The sequence below is a fragment of the Nicotiana tabacum genome, chromosome 11 (genome assembly GCF_000715075.1).
Source record: "Nicotiana tabacum cultivar K326 chromosome 11, ASM71507v2, whole genome shotgun sequence".
Taxonomy (NCBI): Eukaryota; Viridiplantae; Streptophyta; class Magnoliopsida; order Solanales; family Solanaceae; genus Nicotiana; species Nicotiana tabacum.
Window position 1 is genome coordinate 128,832,071 of NC_134090.1, and position 20,578 is coordinate 128,852,648.

The 20,578-nt window shown below is 37.5% G+C and overlaps 1 protein-coding gene across 3 annotated transcripts; it reads right to left on the reverse strand.

Moving 5' to 3' along the window:
• Nucleotides 1-4,826: 4,826 nt before the first annotated feature.
• On the reverse strand, nucleotides 4,827-8,545 carry LOC107818227 (putative glycosyltransferase At5g03795). 3 transcript variants are annotated; one of them, XM_016644182.2, is made up of 6 exons: nucleotides 8,267-8,545; nucleotides 8,055-8,176; nucleotides 7,519-7,605; nucleotides 7,148-7,383; nucleotides 6,308-6,656; nucleotides 4,827-5,749 (listed from the first exon to the last, which is right to left on the reverse strand). In XM_016644182.2, exons 1-6 carry the CDS (start codon nucleotides 8,379-8,381, stop codon nucleotides 5,087-5,089), a joined length of 1,572 nt encoding a protein of 523 aa, XP_016499668.1. In that variant the 5' UTR covers nucleotides 8,382-8,545; the 3' UTR covers nucleotides 4,827-5,086. The 3 variants fall into 3 exon arrangements, with proteins under 3 accessions (XP_016499668.1, XP_075081559.1, XP_016499667.1); XM_075225458.1 differs by having other exon boundaries at nucleotides 7,531-7,605; nucleotides 8,055-8,545; XM_016644181.2 differs by having other exon boundaries at nucleotides 8,055-8,545.
• Between the last annotated feature and the right edge of the window lie 12,033 nt (nucleotides 8,546-20,578).

A 20,578-nucleotide genomic window follows, 5' to 3' on the forward strand; every position in this document is an offset into this window, starting at 1 on the left:
ACTAAACAGCTACGAGCCTCTTGTTTCTTAGATTTACATGACACCAAAGCCTCTCCAATTTTTACAGGATATCCTGTAACAGATCTTCTGGTCTGCAGACAGGAGCCCCAATCAGAATCACAGAAGGCTTGTAGCTGTTTAGTTTCTGTTGATGGCATTAAGAGTCCCAGACCTAGTGATGCTTTCAGATATCTAACAATCCTTAGGGCAGCCTCCATGTGGGACTGTTTTGGAGCATGCATATATTGACTTAGCACCTGTACTCCAAATGAGATATCGGGTCTGGTCATGGTCAAATATAAGAGTCTCCCTACAAGCCTTTGGTATTCCCCAACATCATTTAGTATAGGATCTTGTTGAATGTTCTATCATATTCTGTTGAAGTAAGTTTCTGATTGCACTCTAAGGGAATTCCAGCTATTTTTGCTCCTCCTAGGCCAAGTTCAGAGATCGGCTCCAAGGAATACTTCCTTTGACACATATGTATTCCTTTGTTTGACCTGGCAAATTCAATGCCTAAGAAGAATTTTAGTTCCCCTAGGTCTTTCATCTTGAACTTTTTCTGAAGATCTTCCCTAGTTTTGACCAATAGATCATTGTTGCTTCCTGTAATGATCAGATTATACACATATATAAAAATCACAACTATGTCACATCCTAGTTGATGTGTGAAAAGTGAGTAGTCAAAGTAGCTTTGAACAAATCCCAGTTGCTGCAGTGCTTCAGTCAGCTTGAGATTCCACTACCTTGGTGCTTGTTTCAGACCATACAGTGATTTTTGTAGTTTTCAGACTTGTTTGGTATCCCCCTATCTAGAAAACCCTTCTGGAATAGTCATATAGACTTACTCCAAAATATCTCCTTGCAAGAAGGCATTGTGAACACCCATTTGATAGATGAACCAATGTCTTGAAGCTGCCACAGCTTCCACTGATATGACAGTAACCATTTTGGCTATTGGTGAGAAGGTTTCTTTGTAGTCTAATCCTGCTTGTTGACTATAATCCTTGGCTACCAATATTGCCTTATACCTCTCCACTTCTCTTGATAATTTTTATTTGACCTTGAACACCCATTTACAACCAATAGGGGTCTTTCCCTCAGGAATATCAACAATGCTCCAAGTGTTGTTGTCTTCTAGTGCTGCAATCTCTGGTTTCGTCGCTTCAATACACTTTGGATCTGTAGTTGCTTCTTTATAACTAGCAGACTCCACAATAGATGAGTAGGAGTTTAAGACAGTCTTATAATATATGGTCAGATGTTCATAACAGATATAGAATGACAAAGGGTAGGCACAGTTGGATTTTTTTAGTAGTGACAAAGTTTTGCATCCACAGAGGTTGTTTGACAGTTCTAGAGGATTTTCTAACTGTTTTAGATTGTTGAGGTTCAGTGATAGGTATTGAACTGATGCTAGATTCATCAGTTACTGTGATGTTAGGTGTGACTGGATGTAACGAATGATCTATATTGGTGGATGGATTTAAAGATACAGGGCATTCTGCGATTAAGTCTTCTTGTATGATTTGAGAAGTTGTTGTGTTGTTAAGAGTGGTGTTTGGAATATTTCTTGGTGGGTTAGGTATAGCTTCTAGTACTAGAAACAAGGGAAGAGTAGAAGGAGTAAAGTGTCTAAAAGGGAATAAATCTTCTCTAAATACCACATTTCTACTCACAAAGAATGACTTAGCATGTAGATCATAGAGTTTGCACCCTTTTTGAATAGAGGAATATCCCATTAATGCAGCAGGAATGGCTCTAAGTGACATTTTATCAGTGATATTGGGGTTTGATGCATAAGTAAGACAACCAAATGTTCTTAAATGATCAAGATTAGGAGGATGTGAATATAACATTTAAAAAGAAGATTTATACTGTAAGATGATAGAAGGTAACCTGTTAAGCAGATAAATAGCAGTAGCAACACATTCTCCCCAGAACTTCAGTGGCACAACTCCTTGAAACCTTAAGGATCTGTGCTTCCTCTCTACTACACCATTTTGCTGAGATGTATAAACACAAGAATTCTTATGTACAATACCATTTTCCTTAATCAACTCATCAAACTGAGAGTTAAAGAATTTACAGCCCTTATCTGTTCTTAATGTTTGAACATTAGAGTTAAACATATTCTTCACTAAAGCTAGAAACTGCTTCACAATGACAAAAGTTTTAGCTTTATTATTCAACAGTAATATCCAAGTATACCTAGACAAGTCATCCACCAATGTTAGGAAATATCTCTTACCATCATGTGTAGGTACTCTATAAGGACCCCATACATCATCATGTACTAGCTGAAAGGTTTATTTGAACTAGTAGTGCTGATAGGAAATGAAAGTCTAGACTGTTTTCCTAGTGGACATACAATACAATGATGATTTTTGTCTAGTTTACACTGCTTCAAACAATCTATTTTTCTGAGCATGTCTAAAGGGGCATGCCCTAGTCTATTATGCCATACAGATAGTGTCACATTAGCAAACACAGATTAGCAAACTTCTTTACTATCAGACTCTTGTAGTTGTAGTTGTGTCTGTGATGTTGTAGGAGTTAGAGATGGCTTCAGATAGTACAGTCCACAGTCTTTTATACCAATCCCCATCACCTGCCCACTGAAGAGGTCCTGGAAGAGGCAAAAATCAGGAAAAAATGCCACCCAACACTTTAGTTCCTTTGTCAATTTTGACACAGACAAAAGGTTAAACTTGAAGTCAGAAATGTGCAATACATTTTGTAGATCCTGATTTCTGAATACTAGATGTCCCTGTATTTGATATTGATACCACATTACCTTTTGGAAGATGCACATTTCCACCTTTTAAACTAGACTCCTTGTCCTATTTGGTCAACCACTTAGAATTTCCTACCATATGATTAGTAGCTCCAGTATCAATTATCCACCTATCATCGATTATACTGGATAGGAATGCAAATATACCTATTGCTGCTGGTTGAGCAGAGTTTGTTGTTTCTTCATTCACTTTACCAAACATATGTAAGATTTGTTGATACTGTTCTGGAGTAAAGTATGGTACTAAGGGAAGTGGTGCTGCTGGATGAGGTTGAGGTTGGCTCCTTTCCCCATGGTTTCCTCCACTGTTATTACCCGCTGAAAACAAATCATGACTACCACTAGTAGGCATTAGTGTTCCAGTGTTAGTTCCAGAACCACCATTGTTTCCTACAAAGTTAGTTGTAGGAAATGAGTTTCCTTTCTTCTTGTGCTTGAAATCAGTAGGATAACCATTCAATTTAAAACAATTCTCTCTGGTATGTCCTTTGTAGTTCCAGTAGTCACAAACTAGGTTTAAAATTTTCTTTGGTCTCTGCTGAAATCCACCTCTAGTAGACACAAAAGTAGTGATATCAGGATTCTCTACAGGAGAACCATAGTGTGCAATTACCTTCTAGCTTTCTCTCTCCATCATCATAGAGTAAGCCTTGTTAACAGAGGGAGCTGGTATCATCATGAGCAATTGGCTTCTAGCTTGCTCATGAGACTCGTTTAGCCCCATAAGGAACTGCAGGAGTTTCAGCCTTTCCATGAACACAACAAATTCACGCGATTTCTCATTGTCACATCCAGGAATTGGGGCTAGACTATCAAACTCGGCCCGCAACAGTCTCAATTTTGAGAAATAAGAAGAGATTGAGCTAGTACCTTGATTAATTGTAGCAATGTTCTTATGAATCTGAAAAATTCTAGAGAGATCAGCCTTATCAAACCTCTCTTTTAGGGCATTCCATACAACACTTGCATTTGAGGAGTAAACGATTCCACTAAGCAATTCAGGCGATACACAATTCATTATCCATGACAACACTATGGCAGTTATCCCATAGATCGACCTGATTTGGACTATAATTTCCTCGCCTACAAGTACCGTCTATGAACCCTAACTTGTTTCGCCTTAAAATACTCATTGCTTGACTCTATACCGAGTAGTTTTCTGGACCTCAAAGCTGCAGCGAGATCAAAATTGCTCCGAAATTATCATTTGAGTTTAAAAACAAGGGATGATTGTCACTTAGCTTCTCAGGAGCTTCATTATCAACTTCCGCCATTGTTGAGCTTCAACTGTAGAGACAGAGCTTAAGCAATTGAGCTTGAATTCAATAACCACACAGATTCGCGATCCAGATTCGAGTAGTAGACTTTGATACCATGTCAATTTTATCAATGAGATAGAGAGATTGATGAGAGTAAACAAACAGAAGAAGACTTGGAGAGAAATTAACTGATTCTCATTTCTTCTACATGCTACAGTAGTGAGTAATATGTCCTATATATATACAACATCTAACTAACTTTACTAACTAACTATGATTACATAAATAACCATTGTATTAACTAACTAGCCAACTAATACATATCAGCTTATACTCTCGACGTAACATCATGTCAATAAAACAAAATTGATATTCACGTCACAGTATATGTGCCATTACTTCTGCATTTCTTCCATTTCTTACCCCATATTTCCCCTATTCCTATATAGTATGTCGTGTGACCTGCTCTGGCGAATTTAAGATTTTAGAGTTCAATATTTAAGGATTTAACATTGAACCTGTTTTATTTTAAATGCTATGGATTCATATCTACAATTTTTATAATTTTGGTGAACTCTTACACATAAATTTATACCGCGCATCAGATGAAACCGCAACTAAAAAGCTGCATCGCCATCAAGAGTCTCGATTATAGTCAATTTTACAGCAGTACAGATTACAGAGTCAATAAATGATAAAAATCCACATTTTCTGTAGAAAAATTGAGTGCCAGGAACTGTCTCGCAAGCGATTTGCCCAGAAAGGATGAGTTAGAGGTTATTTACCAAGTGATATTGATTTCATAACTGGAAGAAACTGTTCACAAGATTTAACAGCAAAATTCAAGAAATTTTCGTCAGAAAAAACAAAAAACAAATAAACTATAACAAAAAAAAAAACATCAGATGTTTGTTCCATTTGGATATACTACTAGTTAATATGAGTATTCGAGTTCAGTTGAACTGGATTTCCATTCAACTGCTGAAGGTTCCCCCTCTTTAACTTGTCGAAAATATAAGTATAGTAAATCCTATTCGTGAACTCTTATATTTAATCTTCTTAGCCAAATGGAGTGAACAATCATGTGGAAAAGATCAAATCTTTTGGGAGGTCCATTAATCATAAAATGCCTCTGAACTTGCTTCACTCTCCTATGCATTCTCAAGTACTGACTCTGTGAAATGCTCATTAATATCTTCTTGATATTCGGTATGTCTTTCACAGCCACTGTCACAGAAAATGATTTCCAATTCAGAACATCACTAAATGGTGGCACATAACTATCTGAAATCAAGACAGGAATACATTCTGCATATATTGCTTCCACAATTCTTGGACTTGCAACTTCATATCCACTTGGGCACAAACAAAACTTGCTGTTTTTTAACATGGATTCGTAAGATTTGCCTCTTGGAAGTTTTTCGTAAACTAACACTTCTTCATCTTTCCCTTTCCATTGTTCTAGGAGATGGTGTCTAATGTTACCATGTAAACCACCCGCGAAGAATGCAAGAATTGATCTTGTTGATGGTGAGGGACCTCCGACGAGTCCCTTGATATCGCCCGTCTTGAGATGGATTTCCGGTAGAGATACATCTTTTATAGGATTAAAACCTTCTGAGGTATTGGCATTGCATAGAACTCTTATGGAGTTGTTGAAGAGATGTGGAACGTATGAAGTCGAATGTGGCCCCTGGAGATCAATACAAAAGTTTTTCATCAAAAAAGCAAATTTGATAACAATGTCAACTGTCAACTATGTCCCAATCCTAAACTAGGTGGGATCGACAGTTGGTGCTATCCAATGTGTCACAAGTCGAGGCATCACTAAGGGACCGTTTGGTTCAAGGAATTAAGTGAGTTATCCCTGTATAAATTTTGGGATTAAGTTTATCTCGTGTTTGATTTGAGGTATATATATCAGCTAAAACCAATATTATTTCTATACCAAAATCTTGGTATCACTTATCCCATATGAATTGTGGGATAAGTTATCCAGGTTATATTCCTGGTTTCAATTCTAGGACTATAATCCCTGACCGATTTTGAACCAAACGACCCCTAAGAGTATATATCCTGGTTTCAATTCCAGGATTGTAATCCCTGGCCGATTTTGAACCAAACGACCCCTAAGATTATATAACCTGGTTTCAATTCCAGGATTATAATCCCTGGCCGATTTTGAACCAAACGACCCCTAAGAGTATATAAGATAAATAATGTAACACAGTACTTGTGTTCCCTTGCTTACCCAGTCGTGACAGGAAAGCATGAAGTGATCGGCACTAAGACTTCTGTTCCAAAAGGTATGTCTTGAAGAAATGACTTTAACATAATCAGCAACAGTTGTACCAATGGTATGCATATCATGGGCGCCAGGGACATAGAGGTAATGAACCATCACAACTACACTAAATGGCAGAAAATACACCATAGCCTCATCTGGATCTTCAGTTCTGTAGAAATTTCCCTTTTCCATTTCATGTATAAACCTTCCTTCTGTTGAATATATGCTCCTACATGGACCATTATGGAATATTGGAGGTTCTCCTTCCTCATACACATATGCCTTGAAGCTCTTCTCCATTTCAAGATAGCTCCTACAATATTGTTGCAAAAGATATAAATGCTAATGTAGAATGACCCCCAGTATTAAGTTTTATGTACTAGGTATAAACACAATCAGGTCGCTTAAGGCAAGTAAATCTCTATGATACGAATTAATGAGTAACATGCTAAAAATTGTAACTGACATTTCATTATCTACTGATTAAACTACACTGATAGCGTAAAAAAATCCTTCCGCCGTTAGTGTATATAACTTAATCAGATTACAACAACAATAACAACCCAGTAGAATCCCACAAGTGGGGTCTGGGGAGGGTAGTGTGTACGCAGACCTTACCCCTACCCGGATGGGGCAGATAGGTTGTTTCCGATAGATCCTCGGCTCAAGAAGACGGAAAAGACGAGAAGAGACAATATATTAGTACCGTCAACAGAAATCATAGAAATAATAACAGCATCGTAAGAACCAGAAAATAGATGAAATAACTTAATCAGATGGTAGATGGTGAGGTTGAATCGGTACCTGTGGAAGGAATTTGCGTTATGGTACATGGGGCCTTGAGGAACATAATCAGGGTCCTGATGGTTAGATATCATACTCCCATTTCGAGCAGCTTCTCTTATTGAAGACCTGGATTTTGCCAAAATGGCTTCAACCCTTTCTAACCTGCTGTACATTTTAAGTACCCCTGCAGTTGCATTATTACCATGTTCTTCTTCATTTGATATTTCATCCTTCTCAGTCTCTGACTCTCCTTCCTTTTATTTACAAGGTCGCAAAACACAAAGAAGAAGAAAATAAATTAGTATCGAGTTTAAGTTGTATTCACTGACGGTGTGAAAAGTATTACACAATCATGTCATTTATAAGGTAAAAATAGTACTGTAACTAACATGTCTAAGTACCCCTGCAGTTGCATTATTACTATGTTCTTCTCCTTCATTTGATACTTCATCCTTCTCTACCTCTTCTCCTCCTTCCTTTAATTTACAAGGTAGCAAAACACAGAAAGAAGAAAATAGATCAATATACAAGTTTATGCTCTATGCAGTCACTCACTGTGTAAAAAGTACTACACAACCAGGTCAGTAAAGCACAACCCGATGCACTAAGCTCCTACTATGCACGGAGTCCGGGGAAGGGTCGGACCACAAGGGTGCAGTCTTACCCTACATTTCTGCAAGAGGCTATTTCCACGGCTCGAACCCGTGACCTCCAAGTCAGATGGCAACAACTTTACCAGTTACGCCAAGGCTCTCCTTATACACAACCAAGTCACTATAAGGTAAAAATTGTAACCAACCTGCCATCACTGGTTGAACTCCATTGACAGTGTAAACAATATTTGTAAGTGTATAACTTAAATCCTTAGTAAACACACATAAGAAAGAGAATACAACAAGAAAACAAGGGGAAAAGTGGGATTTACTTGGGGAGGATGATGAGGAATTGCGTCTTCAGCTACCAGTGAGTTGTTAAAAGGAGAAGTAAAAGATGGAGGCTCAGCTAAGGCAACTATCTGTAAATTCTCATCTTGTTCTTCATAACTACCTAAAGACCTCAAAGAATAAGAGGTCAAAATTCCAACAGGCTTAATCCCATTCCAAGAAGAAGAAGAAAATGATGACACAAAAGAACTACCTAATAATGTACAAGCAAGAATTGGAACCAGAACCAGAACCAAAGGGATAAAAACCAAGAGAACCAAATTAGAAGACAAAAATGAAGGCAACTGCAGCTTCTTGAGACACCACATTTCTAAAACTAAACTATTTTTGCATGGCCTAACAAACAGTGCTTTACTTCTTTAGTACTGCAAAATATCAGAGGAAATAATTAATGAGATAAGATTTTGTTAGTCAGTGAACATTCTGAGATTCATTACTTCACTACAACTTATTCTTTGCTGCATATTTGCATTATTCTTGCACATTATGTTTTTAAAATAGCCAAAAGGGGCATTTGATAAATAGCCAGCTGCTTTATGGGGATTTTCGTCTACCAAAGTTTCCTTAAAGTTCAAGTCTCCTTATTCTCAAAGTCAGTTGTGTTACTTTTATGGTTTTTTTTAACTTTCCTTTTCTCCATTTTTATGGCTACAGTTAATTTCCCAAACTCTAATTCCCTCCTTTTTATGTTTTTCTGTACGAGATTTGCCCTGTCCACAATTTAGAGGTAGCAAAATAAAGAAAAAACATAGTCAAGACGTAATGATTATTAGCAAAACAAACAAAGAAAAGCATGTAGAATTACTGATTTTCGTTATTAATTACTCCCTCCGGTCCACTTTAAGTTATTTTTGGCCCTTTTTTGTGGTTCATAATATTTGATTTTTTCAAATATCAGGAAGGAATTAACTTCTGCTCTTCAAAGTTGCCATTGGAGTAGAGAGCCTAGGAGTAGTTTGTATATTTTCAATAAGAAAATTAAGGTTAATATGGTCAATTTTATTATTAATTAATGCTAAAAATTGAATTCCTTAAAATGTACAAAAAGAGCAAAAAAAAAATCACTTAAAATGAACCGGAGGGAGTAATAATTATAAAAGTTCTTTTGGCCAAATTTCCATATCTGCTCATAAAAAGGAAGGAAAAAAAAAACGAATATGCAAGTGATCTATACAGAAATCAAATGAAGTGAACATCGCTCTTTCCTCTTTCGGTTATATGAACATTGAATTATCGATATTTACTTCACTTTAAACTTTGTTCCTGATATTTTAGAAATTTCTAATATTTTGATCAAATAATTTCAAATTTTTAATTTTAAACATCATTACTAAAAGACAACCTTTTCTCACGTTTGGGTTACTCAAAATGCAACGTAAACATTCATTTAAGATATATATCACCGAAAGTCAAAATCTTTATTTTTCCTTTTAATAATTGTACAATTGGACTATTCACGAGACAAAATCGCCCTCCAACTTGTTAAACTCACGATGGTATAGCAAATACCAAGAATTATAAGCTGTATATATCTCCAAAAAGTAATGAATCTTAAAAGCTAATTTATCACAGAGGTAGTAATATTTTGACCAATAGTAAGTTGACTAAAGTATCAATTACACTTGTAAATGCTCCGAGATTGCAGCTTAAAGGGTCCGTTACCGTAACGTAAAGTAATTAGCAATCAATATTTAACAGCTCTATGATAAATTCAGCAGTCCAAGGCTCTCATCCCCCCTCCCCCCCCCCCTTTTAGTTTACGTCTGGAATTTAACTATTCAAACCAATATATATGTCATGGGTTTTACAAATACGTAAAAAATTTTAACAAAATTCCCAAATCCCAATTTATATTTTTAAGGTTTAGATATTCACAGAACTTGAGAATTTTGTCCCCGTCAAGCACATGACCTAAACGTACTAACTAGGGGTGCTCAAATCGAACCAAAAAATCGCACCAAACCGAAAAACCAAATCAAATCGATTAAAAAACCCGACTAGATTTGGTTTGGTATTGAGTAAAAAAACCGAACCAAACCGACATATAAATATATAAATTTTATTTATATTTTTAAGACTTTTTAGTGATTTTTCTTTAGAAAATATAGAAATAGTTGGGATCCTCTCATGTATTAACCTTGAAAGCGTAAATTAACGAAAAATTATTGTTAGACGACTAAGAAAATAATTATCATTTGTTACTAAAAAAATTCTCCCATTAGAATATTTTAATAGATCATATGTTTGTCAATTTTTTCCATATTTATTAAACATATATTCACTTATCAAAGCTTTATCTATAATTTTAATAAAGTAAGATTGAAATAATATACATGTAACAAAAAAACCCGAAAACCCGAAAAATCCGACAAAACCGAACCAATCCAAACCGATATAATTGTTTGGTTTGGTTTTGATAAAAACCGAACCAACCCGGTGTGAGCACCTAATTTTTGACAATATTTTATTTTTGTTACTTTTTCTATGTAAATATTTTAGGGGTTTTAACCTACAATTTTTAGCTTTGTTACACTTTTTATTATAGGGTAAAAATATAAATTTTAAAAGGTGAATTATTACTATTAATATTATTTTATTTTTTTTTATTTTAAAATAATTTTTTAAAAAAATCCGAAAATATTTTTTTTAATTTCGGGAGAGATTAAATAAATAAAAAAAATGGAAGTGGGGAATAAAAAAAATAATAATAAAAATAAAAGTAGGTGGAATTCTCTTTTAAAAAGTAAAAAAAGTGGAAAATTAAAAAAATAAAAGTAAAGTTTTGTGAAAATTTAAAAAATAAAAAGTAAAAGAAAGTAGAATTTTTTAAAAGAAAAGTAAAAGAAAGTGGATTTATTTTAAAGAAAAGTAAAACAAGTGGAAAAAAAGAAAAGTAAAAAAATGGAATTTTAAATAAGATAAAAGTAATTAAAGTTGGAATTTAAAAAATAAAAGTAAAGAAAGGTGGGAATTCTTTTTATAAATAATAAAAAAAAAGTAAAATGTAAGTGGGATTTTTTTTAAATAAAAAAATAAAAAAATAATTAAAAAACAAATCTGAAAATTTTCGAAAATTCTCCTATAAATAGAAGAGAAATATTTGAAAGAAAAAAAGAGGGAGAGTAGAGAGAATTGAGAGAAAACATATTTTCTTCTTCTATGCAAAAATAGAATTTCTACTATTTTCATTCTTTCTTCCTATTTCTTTCAAAAAAAAAAAATCAATTCATTATCTTGTTTAAGATAAAAAAAAAGAAACCAAAAATTAGCTCTTTAAATACCTCAAAATTAGCCCCAAAATAACCATAAGAATTCGTGGCATGAACCCATTTTCCTTTGAGTTTCAGTTACAGTCAAGTAACGAAATTCAATCCGTCAAGGTTGCCGGTTCAAGGTTCAGTCAATAGCTTGTTGTGTCCAACTCAATTTGGAGTTTTACATTTGGAAAATATTAAGCAAAGATCCGTTCTAATCTTTGTCATTTTTGTGTACTTGCATGAATAAATTTACACTATACTTAATGAATATTGTTCTATTTAAATTTTGTTTTGCAAGTTATATGTTAAGTTGTATTATTCTTTGAATATTTTCATGTTATCCTTCTTAATAATAAATTTTTTAAAAAAAATATATATATATATATATATATATATATATATATATATATATATATATATATATATATATATATATATATATATATATATATATATATATATATATATAATCATCCATTGTGGCCACATTAATATGATTTTGTATGTTTTGATTTACTCTCTGATTTTAAATGTTGCCCTCTTTTTATTTTATATTTTGGGATACTCTACATATTTGTTAGGAAATATTTTAAATATTCATGATTTTTTTTCTTTTTGTTTGTTAGTTGAAATGCAAAAATAATTACAGAAGTTTAAATCTATTAGTTTGTGAATATGGAAGATAGATTAATTCCCGGAAGTAACCGTGCATTTCTGTATCATATTTTGCTTTTAAGCACATCTATTTGATCCTTCAATAACTACGCTATAAAATTTTTATATAAAGGAAGAGAGATTTTTGCTTTTTCTCTCTGACTCTTGAGGAGATGGATACAATTGAAGAAAAACAAGTTTTAATATTTCATATTGTCCATCATATCTCCTGAACCAAACGTTGTAGTGTTATTTAAAATTGTGTTGCAAGGGTTAAAGATAAATTTAGAATATTGATATGCATAGTGCAGGTTATCATCACTTCAAAATTGTACAATTTCTCAAAATCCATAACTTATGGCCCTCACAAAACTAGTTAGCTTTTTATAGAAAATTCGAGGTGTGCCATTAGCTGAATTTTCCATGGCCCTTGCAAACTTGAAAGTGCATAGTTACTTTAGGCGCGTAATTTAAATTAATTTCCTTAAACTCGAGTGTGCATTTCATGTGACCCAAATCCAAATCTCAACAATGTTAAATAAAATGTGTCGTGAACCGCGGGTGCATTTCATGTGGCGTGGTTCAAAACGTGTTTTAGATAACGTTGAATCTTCCTAAAATTAATTAAAAGCAGCTAATAAGTTAAAAGTGTACCATATGCTAAAACATGTATTAAAGTCAGATAATAGGCCAATTATAATAGTTTAAGCGACCGTGCTAGAACCACGGAATCCGGGGGTGCCTAACACCTTTCCTCGGGTTAACAGAATTCCTTATTCAGAATTTCTGGATCGCAGACTTCAAAAGGAAAGTCGAAATTTTACTCGATTTGGGATTTAAAATACATCGGTGACTTGGGACACCAAATAAACAATCCCAAGTGGCGACTCTGAAAATCAAATAAATAATCCCATTTTGAATAATGTCACTTTAATTGAAAAAACTCCCTTGTACTACCTTCGGGTGTGTAAAAAGGAGGTGTGACAGCTCTGACGACTCTGCTAGGGAAACCCCAGAACTTTGGTTCAGGGTTTAAGAATTCGAGCTTAGAATAACTGTTGTAGTTGACTTGTTTTATCTGATTTTTACATGTTGGGCCTAATGTGCTAATTGCCGCTTTCTGCCGCTTTGATACTGTTTGAACTGTATATAAATTGCTACGAAACCCTTCTTCTCTCTGAGTCTTCTAAATCATCTGGGAAGTGTGCACTTCGTGTGACTTCCCTTCTGTTTAGAGTCTTATCCAATTTTAGAATGAGGTTCGGACAAGCTGCAAAGCCGGTGAAGCTTCTGTATTTCCAGTACGCTGCCCCCCTCGGCTCGAGCTGTCCGCTCGGGTAAGCCAGGTCTAGAACAATACACTCAGGTTTTAAACCTAGTGTAACAAAACCTCATGTCGGATCCCTAGTAGGAACGTTTGTTGCATCACGTGCATTTGACTTTGTAGACTCAACACAGGGGTTGGGTCTGTCTAGGACAGGTGTACCCGAAATAAAAAGACCATCCTGATGCATCTTACTTGCTACTTGTGTACTTATTTGCTTCGGATTTGCATCTTGACCGGCTTATGGATAATAGGAGAAAAGTTGGGAAAAAGAAGAGTCAATGTGAGGGCTAAGAGAGATAATTGCTTGTTTTTGAAAAAACCAATGTCCAAAAAATATACTGAAACTCTGCCGAAATTTTGAAAAAAAAAGAGAAAATTTTGTTTTTGAAAATAGTTGGTTTTGTTTTCATTTTTTCAAATCTGCTCGAACTACTCCAGTTTGATTCTCACTGGATGTGGGATACGTAGGCAACCCCCATTGGGTCCAACATTCCTTTTTACAAAATTAGTCCAAAAAAGAATAAAATTTTTTATTGTAAATAAGTAAGGTGATGCCATTCTTGTTTAAAATAGCCGAATGTCCCCAAAAGGGCGCCGGAAGGCCGTTTTTGCAAGAACGGCCACCTTTGGTCGCTTTTTCAGGGTTTTTGGCCGGTTAGCAAACACAACCTTAAAATCTTCTTCCCCAAAGTGCTGAAAGGCCGTATTTGCAAAGCCGGATTTTTTATAAAAATTTAAAAAATAATAGTGATAATGTTTTCTTGAGTCAAAATGAGTCATAATTATTTTAAAATTAAATCACCCTAATAAATGTGCAGGATGAGCACAGATGAAAATGAACCCTTCGCAGCTCTTAAGGAGATCGCCTTACAACTCCACATGTGGTGGAACGACTTAGGAAAATTCAGCCGAGGAACCGTGGTAAAAGTTTTGGGTGGTCTTGTCGGACTTTTGAACATCAAGCCAAGATTGGACATAATTGAAGCCTTGATACCTTTTTGGGATCCGACTCGCAATGTGTTCCACTTTTCTGATTTTGAGCTCACACCCACACTAGAGGAAACTGCGGGTTACGCCGGCCTTAACGGAAACCTTAGAAGTTGGTACCCGGTGTCACCGAAACCAGTATCTCCTCACAAGTTTCTGGATATGTTGAGTATTAACCGGGATATTCAGGATGGGAATTTATTTGAAGGGTTTTGCACTTTCCAGTTCTTGTACCAACGCTATGGCAAACCCCAAGGTTTTGAAGCACCGGATACTAGTCTGACCCATGCCGGAAATAAAGATAAATGGGAGGCATGGCGGGGTTTGGTTTTTATAGTAGCATTCTTGGGTGTTATAATCTGTCCGCGAAAAGACGACAACATAGAATTGGGCCTCGTGGGAATGGTTGATGTCGCGATCAAGAAAGCTAATGGCACCCTGGTTCCCCTGATCTTATCTGAGATTTACCGAGCTTTGACCATCTGCCGAGAAGGGGGCAAATTCTTCCAAGGCTGCAACTTACTACTACAATTTTGGATACAGGAACATCTCTGCCACCGTGTCGGGTATATGAACTATGGCATGACCGGTTTGGATTGCATCGAAGAATTTGAAAGCCGAGTGGAGGGTGTTGAATTCCTAGAGGGTACCAAGGCTTGGTTTCCACATTTAAGTTCTTTAACTTCAGATAAAATTGAGTGGACGTTTGGATGGATCCCTGCCACCGAAGTCGAATACATGTCAGCCGAAGTGTGTTATCTTCTCCTAATGGGCATCCGGAGCATCCAGCCATATGCTCCTCACAGGGTTTTACGCCAACTGGGCAGGTTTCAAACCGTCACCCATGACGAAGATTTGAGTGGACATGTCGTCGAACTAGGCCCAAAGGCTGTATTTCTAGAAGGAAGTGTTCGCCAATTTTGGAATAAGTGCAGATTTCTCGAATCTAAGACTATGGTGCAGGATCTAGCTAGAGGTGAGGTAGACCCCAATTACATGATTTGGTTCGGTAAAAGGTTTCAGATTCCCGAAAGACCTGCTAAGAGACCCCATGTCCAACAATTCACTCACGACTCGCGGGAGCAGTGAGACTGGTTGGCAAAAGAAGAAAGCTATAGGTCCAAGATAAGTAAATTAGAGGGACAAATCAGGGACCTCAAATTTGGCAATAGTATCCAAGATGCCGCAGATGAAGGGGAGAAGAAGAAGCTAACCCAGGAAAAGAAAGCCCTCAAAGCTCAGATCCAGAAAATGAGAATAGCTGCTAGAAACCCGGAAAGAAGCCGAGCAGATGAAAGGCTTATAAGTGGTCTGAAAAAGAAAGTACTTGAGTGTCAAGATGACCTAGAAAAATCTGAGGCCAGTCTAGCAAAAGTTCGAGCACAATTGTGAAAGAATGCAGAAGGGTGGGCAGAGTTTGGGCAACAAATGAAAAGAAAATATGAGGGGACAATCACCAATCTGAAGAGAAAGCTAACTACCTTTGAGAATGAGGCGGCTAAAAAAGCTAGGTACTTTAAAGCCGACAGGGAACATTGTTATGCTTTGATGGCCCAGATGGAGGAAGATATGCAACAGTTGCAGAATCAAAGCCATCATGACACTCAGGTGCTAGAAGCTCGGAATTAGCAAATCGGGCGCCTGCTTCAGGAAAAGGGTATTATCCGAGAGAGGGTTAGAGCCATTGCCAACTACATCGTCATGAAATGCCACGCTTGTGAGGACATGACTCAGACCACTTTCTTTGCTGCAGTAATGACATTTGTCCACCATATAATGAGCTATTTGGAGCGACTTCAAGGGGATCTCGCACGTAGGCCCGTGGCAAGACCGAATGATGTCCCACGGGCCCCAGTAGTCGAAACACCTCATGATTTTTCATTTATCGAGTTTGTATTTCAGTTTTTAGTTTAGAATTTATTTTTGAGTCTGTTTGTAGTTTTAAAATTCCAAGAAATTGAGTAGTTTGAAGTCTTTTGCAATAGAAAGGTTTAGGAGTTTTTATTATTGAAAATTGAAAATTGAAAATTCTCAAAAAAATTTTCTTTATTTTTTCGCATTTATTTTCTTGAACTATATAATGATCTGATTCACGCGGCGTCGTGATACGTAGGCAATCCTCATCAGATCCGATCATGTAAATAACTCAAATAAAAGAGGGATATGAAAGGAAAGGACCGAAAGAAAACCCAAAAAAAAAGGAAAAAGAGAGCTAAAGAAAAAACAAAGAAAAAAAAGAGCAAGGAAAGAGAGGGAAGAAAAGAGCGGAAAATGGGAATAGAAGCACAAAAAGCCAAAGTGGAAGAAAAGAAAATTGGGAAAAAAGTAAGCAAAGCTGGGATGAAACATGCAACCGTGGCGAAACATGTAGAAACACATTTAACTGTATAGGTGCATCACACCCCCAACGTGCGATTACCTACGTGTTAACTGCTCCAAACTGACCAGTTTATTGTCTACTGTTAAGTCCAAGTTCTATAGTAAGGTGGATGGTTTTATGGTAGTCTGGCTTCACATCCATACTTCACGAGGTCAAAAGGAAGTGTTGAAATGTCTTCAAAAATTCCTCTACCAACAGTTCTTATTCCGAAGGATAGTTCGATCTCGGCCATTCCAACTTCTGAGTCAGTGACTGTTGAGGAAAATAGGATTTTGCATCTCCGCATGATGGAAATGTGGGATGCCTGGGCAAATGAAAAAGAACCACCAAGTGCAATACCCGGATTCCCTGAGCTGTTTCCCAGGGCAAGTGAGACCTCCAACATCCCCATAAGTTATCCAAATACCCCACTGGGATATCCTACCATTTCAGCCCACTTTGCTGGAACATCTTCTGAGGCCCGCCGCCAGGTGTTAACTTTAGATGCGGCTTCAAATATATTCACCGCGCCACCTTGTTCAGCCATGGCACAACCTGCTTTAGCCAGGCCTAGTTTCGATCCATCTTCCTTCACATTTCAAGCACCATCTTTCCCAATGGAACCAACCTAGTTTACTACCAATGCTTACTCCCAGCCGCCTCGGTACGAGTTACCGTAGAGCAGGAGAAAACCACAAAAACCCCTGAACAAGAGGAGATTACCAGAAAGATGAGAAGCATAGAGCAAAGTCTAAAAGATATACAGGGTCTGAGTGGGTAGAAGAATGTATCTTACGCTGACCTGTGCATGTTACCACATGTACATCTGCCCTTGGGTTTCAAAACCCCAAAGTTTGAAAAATATGACGGGCATGGGGATCCCATTGCTCACCTCAAAAGGTACTGCAACCAACTGTGGGGAGCGGGCGGAAAAGAAGAACTTCTCATGGCCTACTTTGGAGAGAGTTTGGTCGGCATCACTTTGGAATGGTATATGGATCAGGATATATCTCGTTGGCATATTTGGGACGACCTGAATCGGGACTTTGTCAGGTAGTTTCAATATAACATCGACATTGCCCCTGATAGGAATTCATTATCAAATCTAAAGAAGAAGTCCTCGGAAAGCTTCCGAGAGTATGCTGTCAAATGGCACAAACAAGCGGCTAGAGTCAAACCTCCAATGAACGAAACAGAGATGGTCAGTGTCTTCCTTCAAGCCCAAGAGGCTGATTATTATCAAAACATGATGTCTGCGATGGGTAGGCCATTTACCTAAGCCATCAAAATCGGTGAAATGGTTGAAAATGAGTTGAAAACAGGGCGAATCTTGAGTCAGTCTGCTATAAGGGATACTTCCCAAGCAATCCAAGGTGGGTCAGGAGGAGTAGCAAATCGAAAAAAAGAATAAAGAAGCAGCAATGGCAACTTCAAGTGCAAGAAAACCCCATCCATCTAGACCTCTTTTCTCTAAAAACCCCCCCACAACATTACTATCCCCACCAAGATATGGCTTATGCTATGGTTCCTCATCCATACACAGTGATGAATGCCCAACCCTATGTTAGGCCACAATAGCAATTTAGTCAAAACCAAGCTCCATTTCCCAGAAATCAACCTCCTCACCAAGCTCACTATAATCCCCGACCTCTACAAAACAACTTCCGTACCCGGGAACCACCCAAGATACCAAACTTCACACCCATCGGTGAGTCTTATTCCAGCCTGTTCCCCAAACTTGTCCAGATGGGTTTGTTGCAGCATGTACCCCAAACCAGGCAGAACCCATCATCGCCCGCTTACAGAGCCAGTACTCGATGTGCATACTATTCAGGGTCAGAAGGGTATGATACAAATAACTGTTGGACCCTGAAGAGGGCTGTGGAGAATTTGATAGAATAAAAGAGAATAGTGCTAAAGGACGAAGATGTTCCTAATGTAACCAACAATCCATTACCGACCCACAATAATGGGCCAATTATTGGAATGATCTGTGAAGACAAAGAGTTTGACCCAGCTCTAAAAGCCATCATTGCCATAGTCAATGTGGAAAAGAAGCCAAAAGCTATTGCGAAACAAGACAAGGGGGAGAAGAAGAGCAAACCTACCCCCTAGAACATAGAAAAGAAAGTGGAAGTTGAAACTGGGGTAACGCCCTCCAAAGATGCCATTCTCTATGTTCCTCAAGGCCACAAGAAAGAATAGATGTCATTGAGTCCTCCTAGAAGGTTTGAGCTAAATAAGGGAGCTAAAATGTATGTGCCCAAGGGGACCAATGTGGTGCAGGGGCCAATATTTCCACCAAGGCTGAATGAGCCCGTGGTTTTTGGTCGCACGCCACAAAGGCCCATGACAGATCCCACTGCCGTTCCATGGAACTATAACAAAGTGGTAGTGTCTTACAAAGGCAAAGAGATCTCGGGAGAAGTTAAGGAAAATAACCCGGCTGAGAAGTACCTCAATCTGGAGGAAGTGAATAATGCCACAAAGAAGCATTTCCCACCTAAGAAGTCAGTGAGTGCTGAAGAAGCAGAAGCGTTCTTTCAGAAAATGAAAATGCCGAAGTCTCCTTGTTGTCTTTGCTAATGAATTCATCTGAACATCAAAAAATGTTGATCAAAACTCTTAATGAAACATACGTGCCCATTGAAACAACTGTAGAACAGTTGGAGAGGATGGCAGAAAGGTTTTTTGCAGTCAATCAAATCTCTTTTAGCAAGAATGATTTTCCCCCGGAAGGGGCCACACACAACAAAGCCATTCATCTGACAGTTAAATGCGAGGGGTATTATGTGAAAAGGGTCGTGCTAGATGGTGGTTCTAGGGTGGATATTTGCCCTCTCTCAACTCTGCAGCGTATGGAAATCTATACTGAGAGAATCAGTCCCAACAACGTCTATGTGCATGCTTTGACGGCATAAAGAGAGATACAATAGGCGAGATTGATCTGGTTCTGACTATTGGCCTGGTGGACTTTGAGGTGACCTTTCAGGTCTTGGACATGGATACTTTCTATAATTTCCTCTTGGGAAGGCCGTGGATTCACGCAGCAGGGGATGTGCCTTCTACTCTCCACCATATGGTGAAATTTGAACATGAAGATCAGGAGATTGTAGTTCCCGGGGAAGACGAGCAATCGATGTATCGGGACCCGTCAGAAGCTAGAGAAGGAAGTGAATATATAGTCTATCAGGTTTTTGAGATTGTGGTCGCGGACCAATGTGAAGAAGGAGACCCTTGACCACAACCCTTTCTTTCAAATGCATCAATTATGGCGGCCAAATAAATGATCAGACATGGTTACAAACCCAGGAAGGGGCTCGGGAAGTCATTGCAAGGAATTGCCGAACCTATCACTCTCGCTGCTAGTGACAAGTTCTTTGGGGTAGGTTTCCAACCTACATCAGCTGATGGAAAATGGGCGGATAAAAGAAAGAACAATGGTTGGGTCTTGCCTCAGCCGATTCCGCATCTTTATAGGACATTTGTCAAGCCTAAATACAATGAGGAAGAGGAAGATGAGGCCTCTACGACTGAGGAAATTGAAGAAATCTGTGGGGCTATAAGACAGATGTTGTATGAAACCCACATGGTCCAACCAGGGGAAAGCTCAAGCACCGCTAAGGTGTTATACATGGGACCCAGTGCCAAACTACAAAATTGGAAGGCTACTCCATTCCCAATCAGGCGGGAATCCCGGTAGTCCAGTCCTGCCACTTTTTCTGCATCACGAGTTATTTTAGGGTGTAACTTGGATGTTTCTTTAGTTTCCTGTCTTTAATTTCCAATGTAAACCCTGTTATCTTCAAATTCAAAGAAATGAAATCAATATTTCATCGTTCATCTTTCTTTATTCTTTCTGATTTTTGTTATTTTTCTCTTTTATTTCTTCTTTCAGTTCAAATAATGCGGCTTTCAATA

Bases quoted from the DNA above. Each gene is read 5' to 3' on its own strand.
- LOC107818227 (XM_016644181.2), bottom strand. From the start codon at position 8,381: ATGTGGTGTCTCAAGAAGCTGCAGTTGCCTTCATTTTTGTCTTCTAAT. The intron at 7,384-7,518 runs GTTAGTTACAGT...TGTAAATAAAAG, and splicing joins CTGCAGGGGTACTTAGACAT to GAAGGAGAGTCAGAGACTGA. The intron at 5,750-6,307 runs GTAAGCAAGGGA...ATTGATCTCCAG, and splicing joins TGCTTTCCTGTCACGACTGG to GGGCCACATTCGACTTCATA.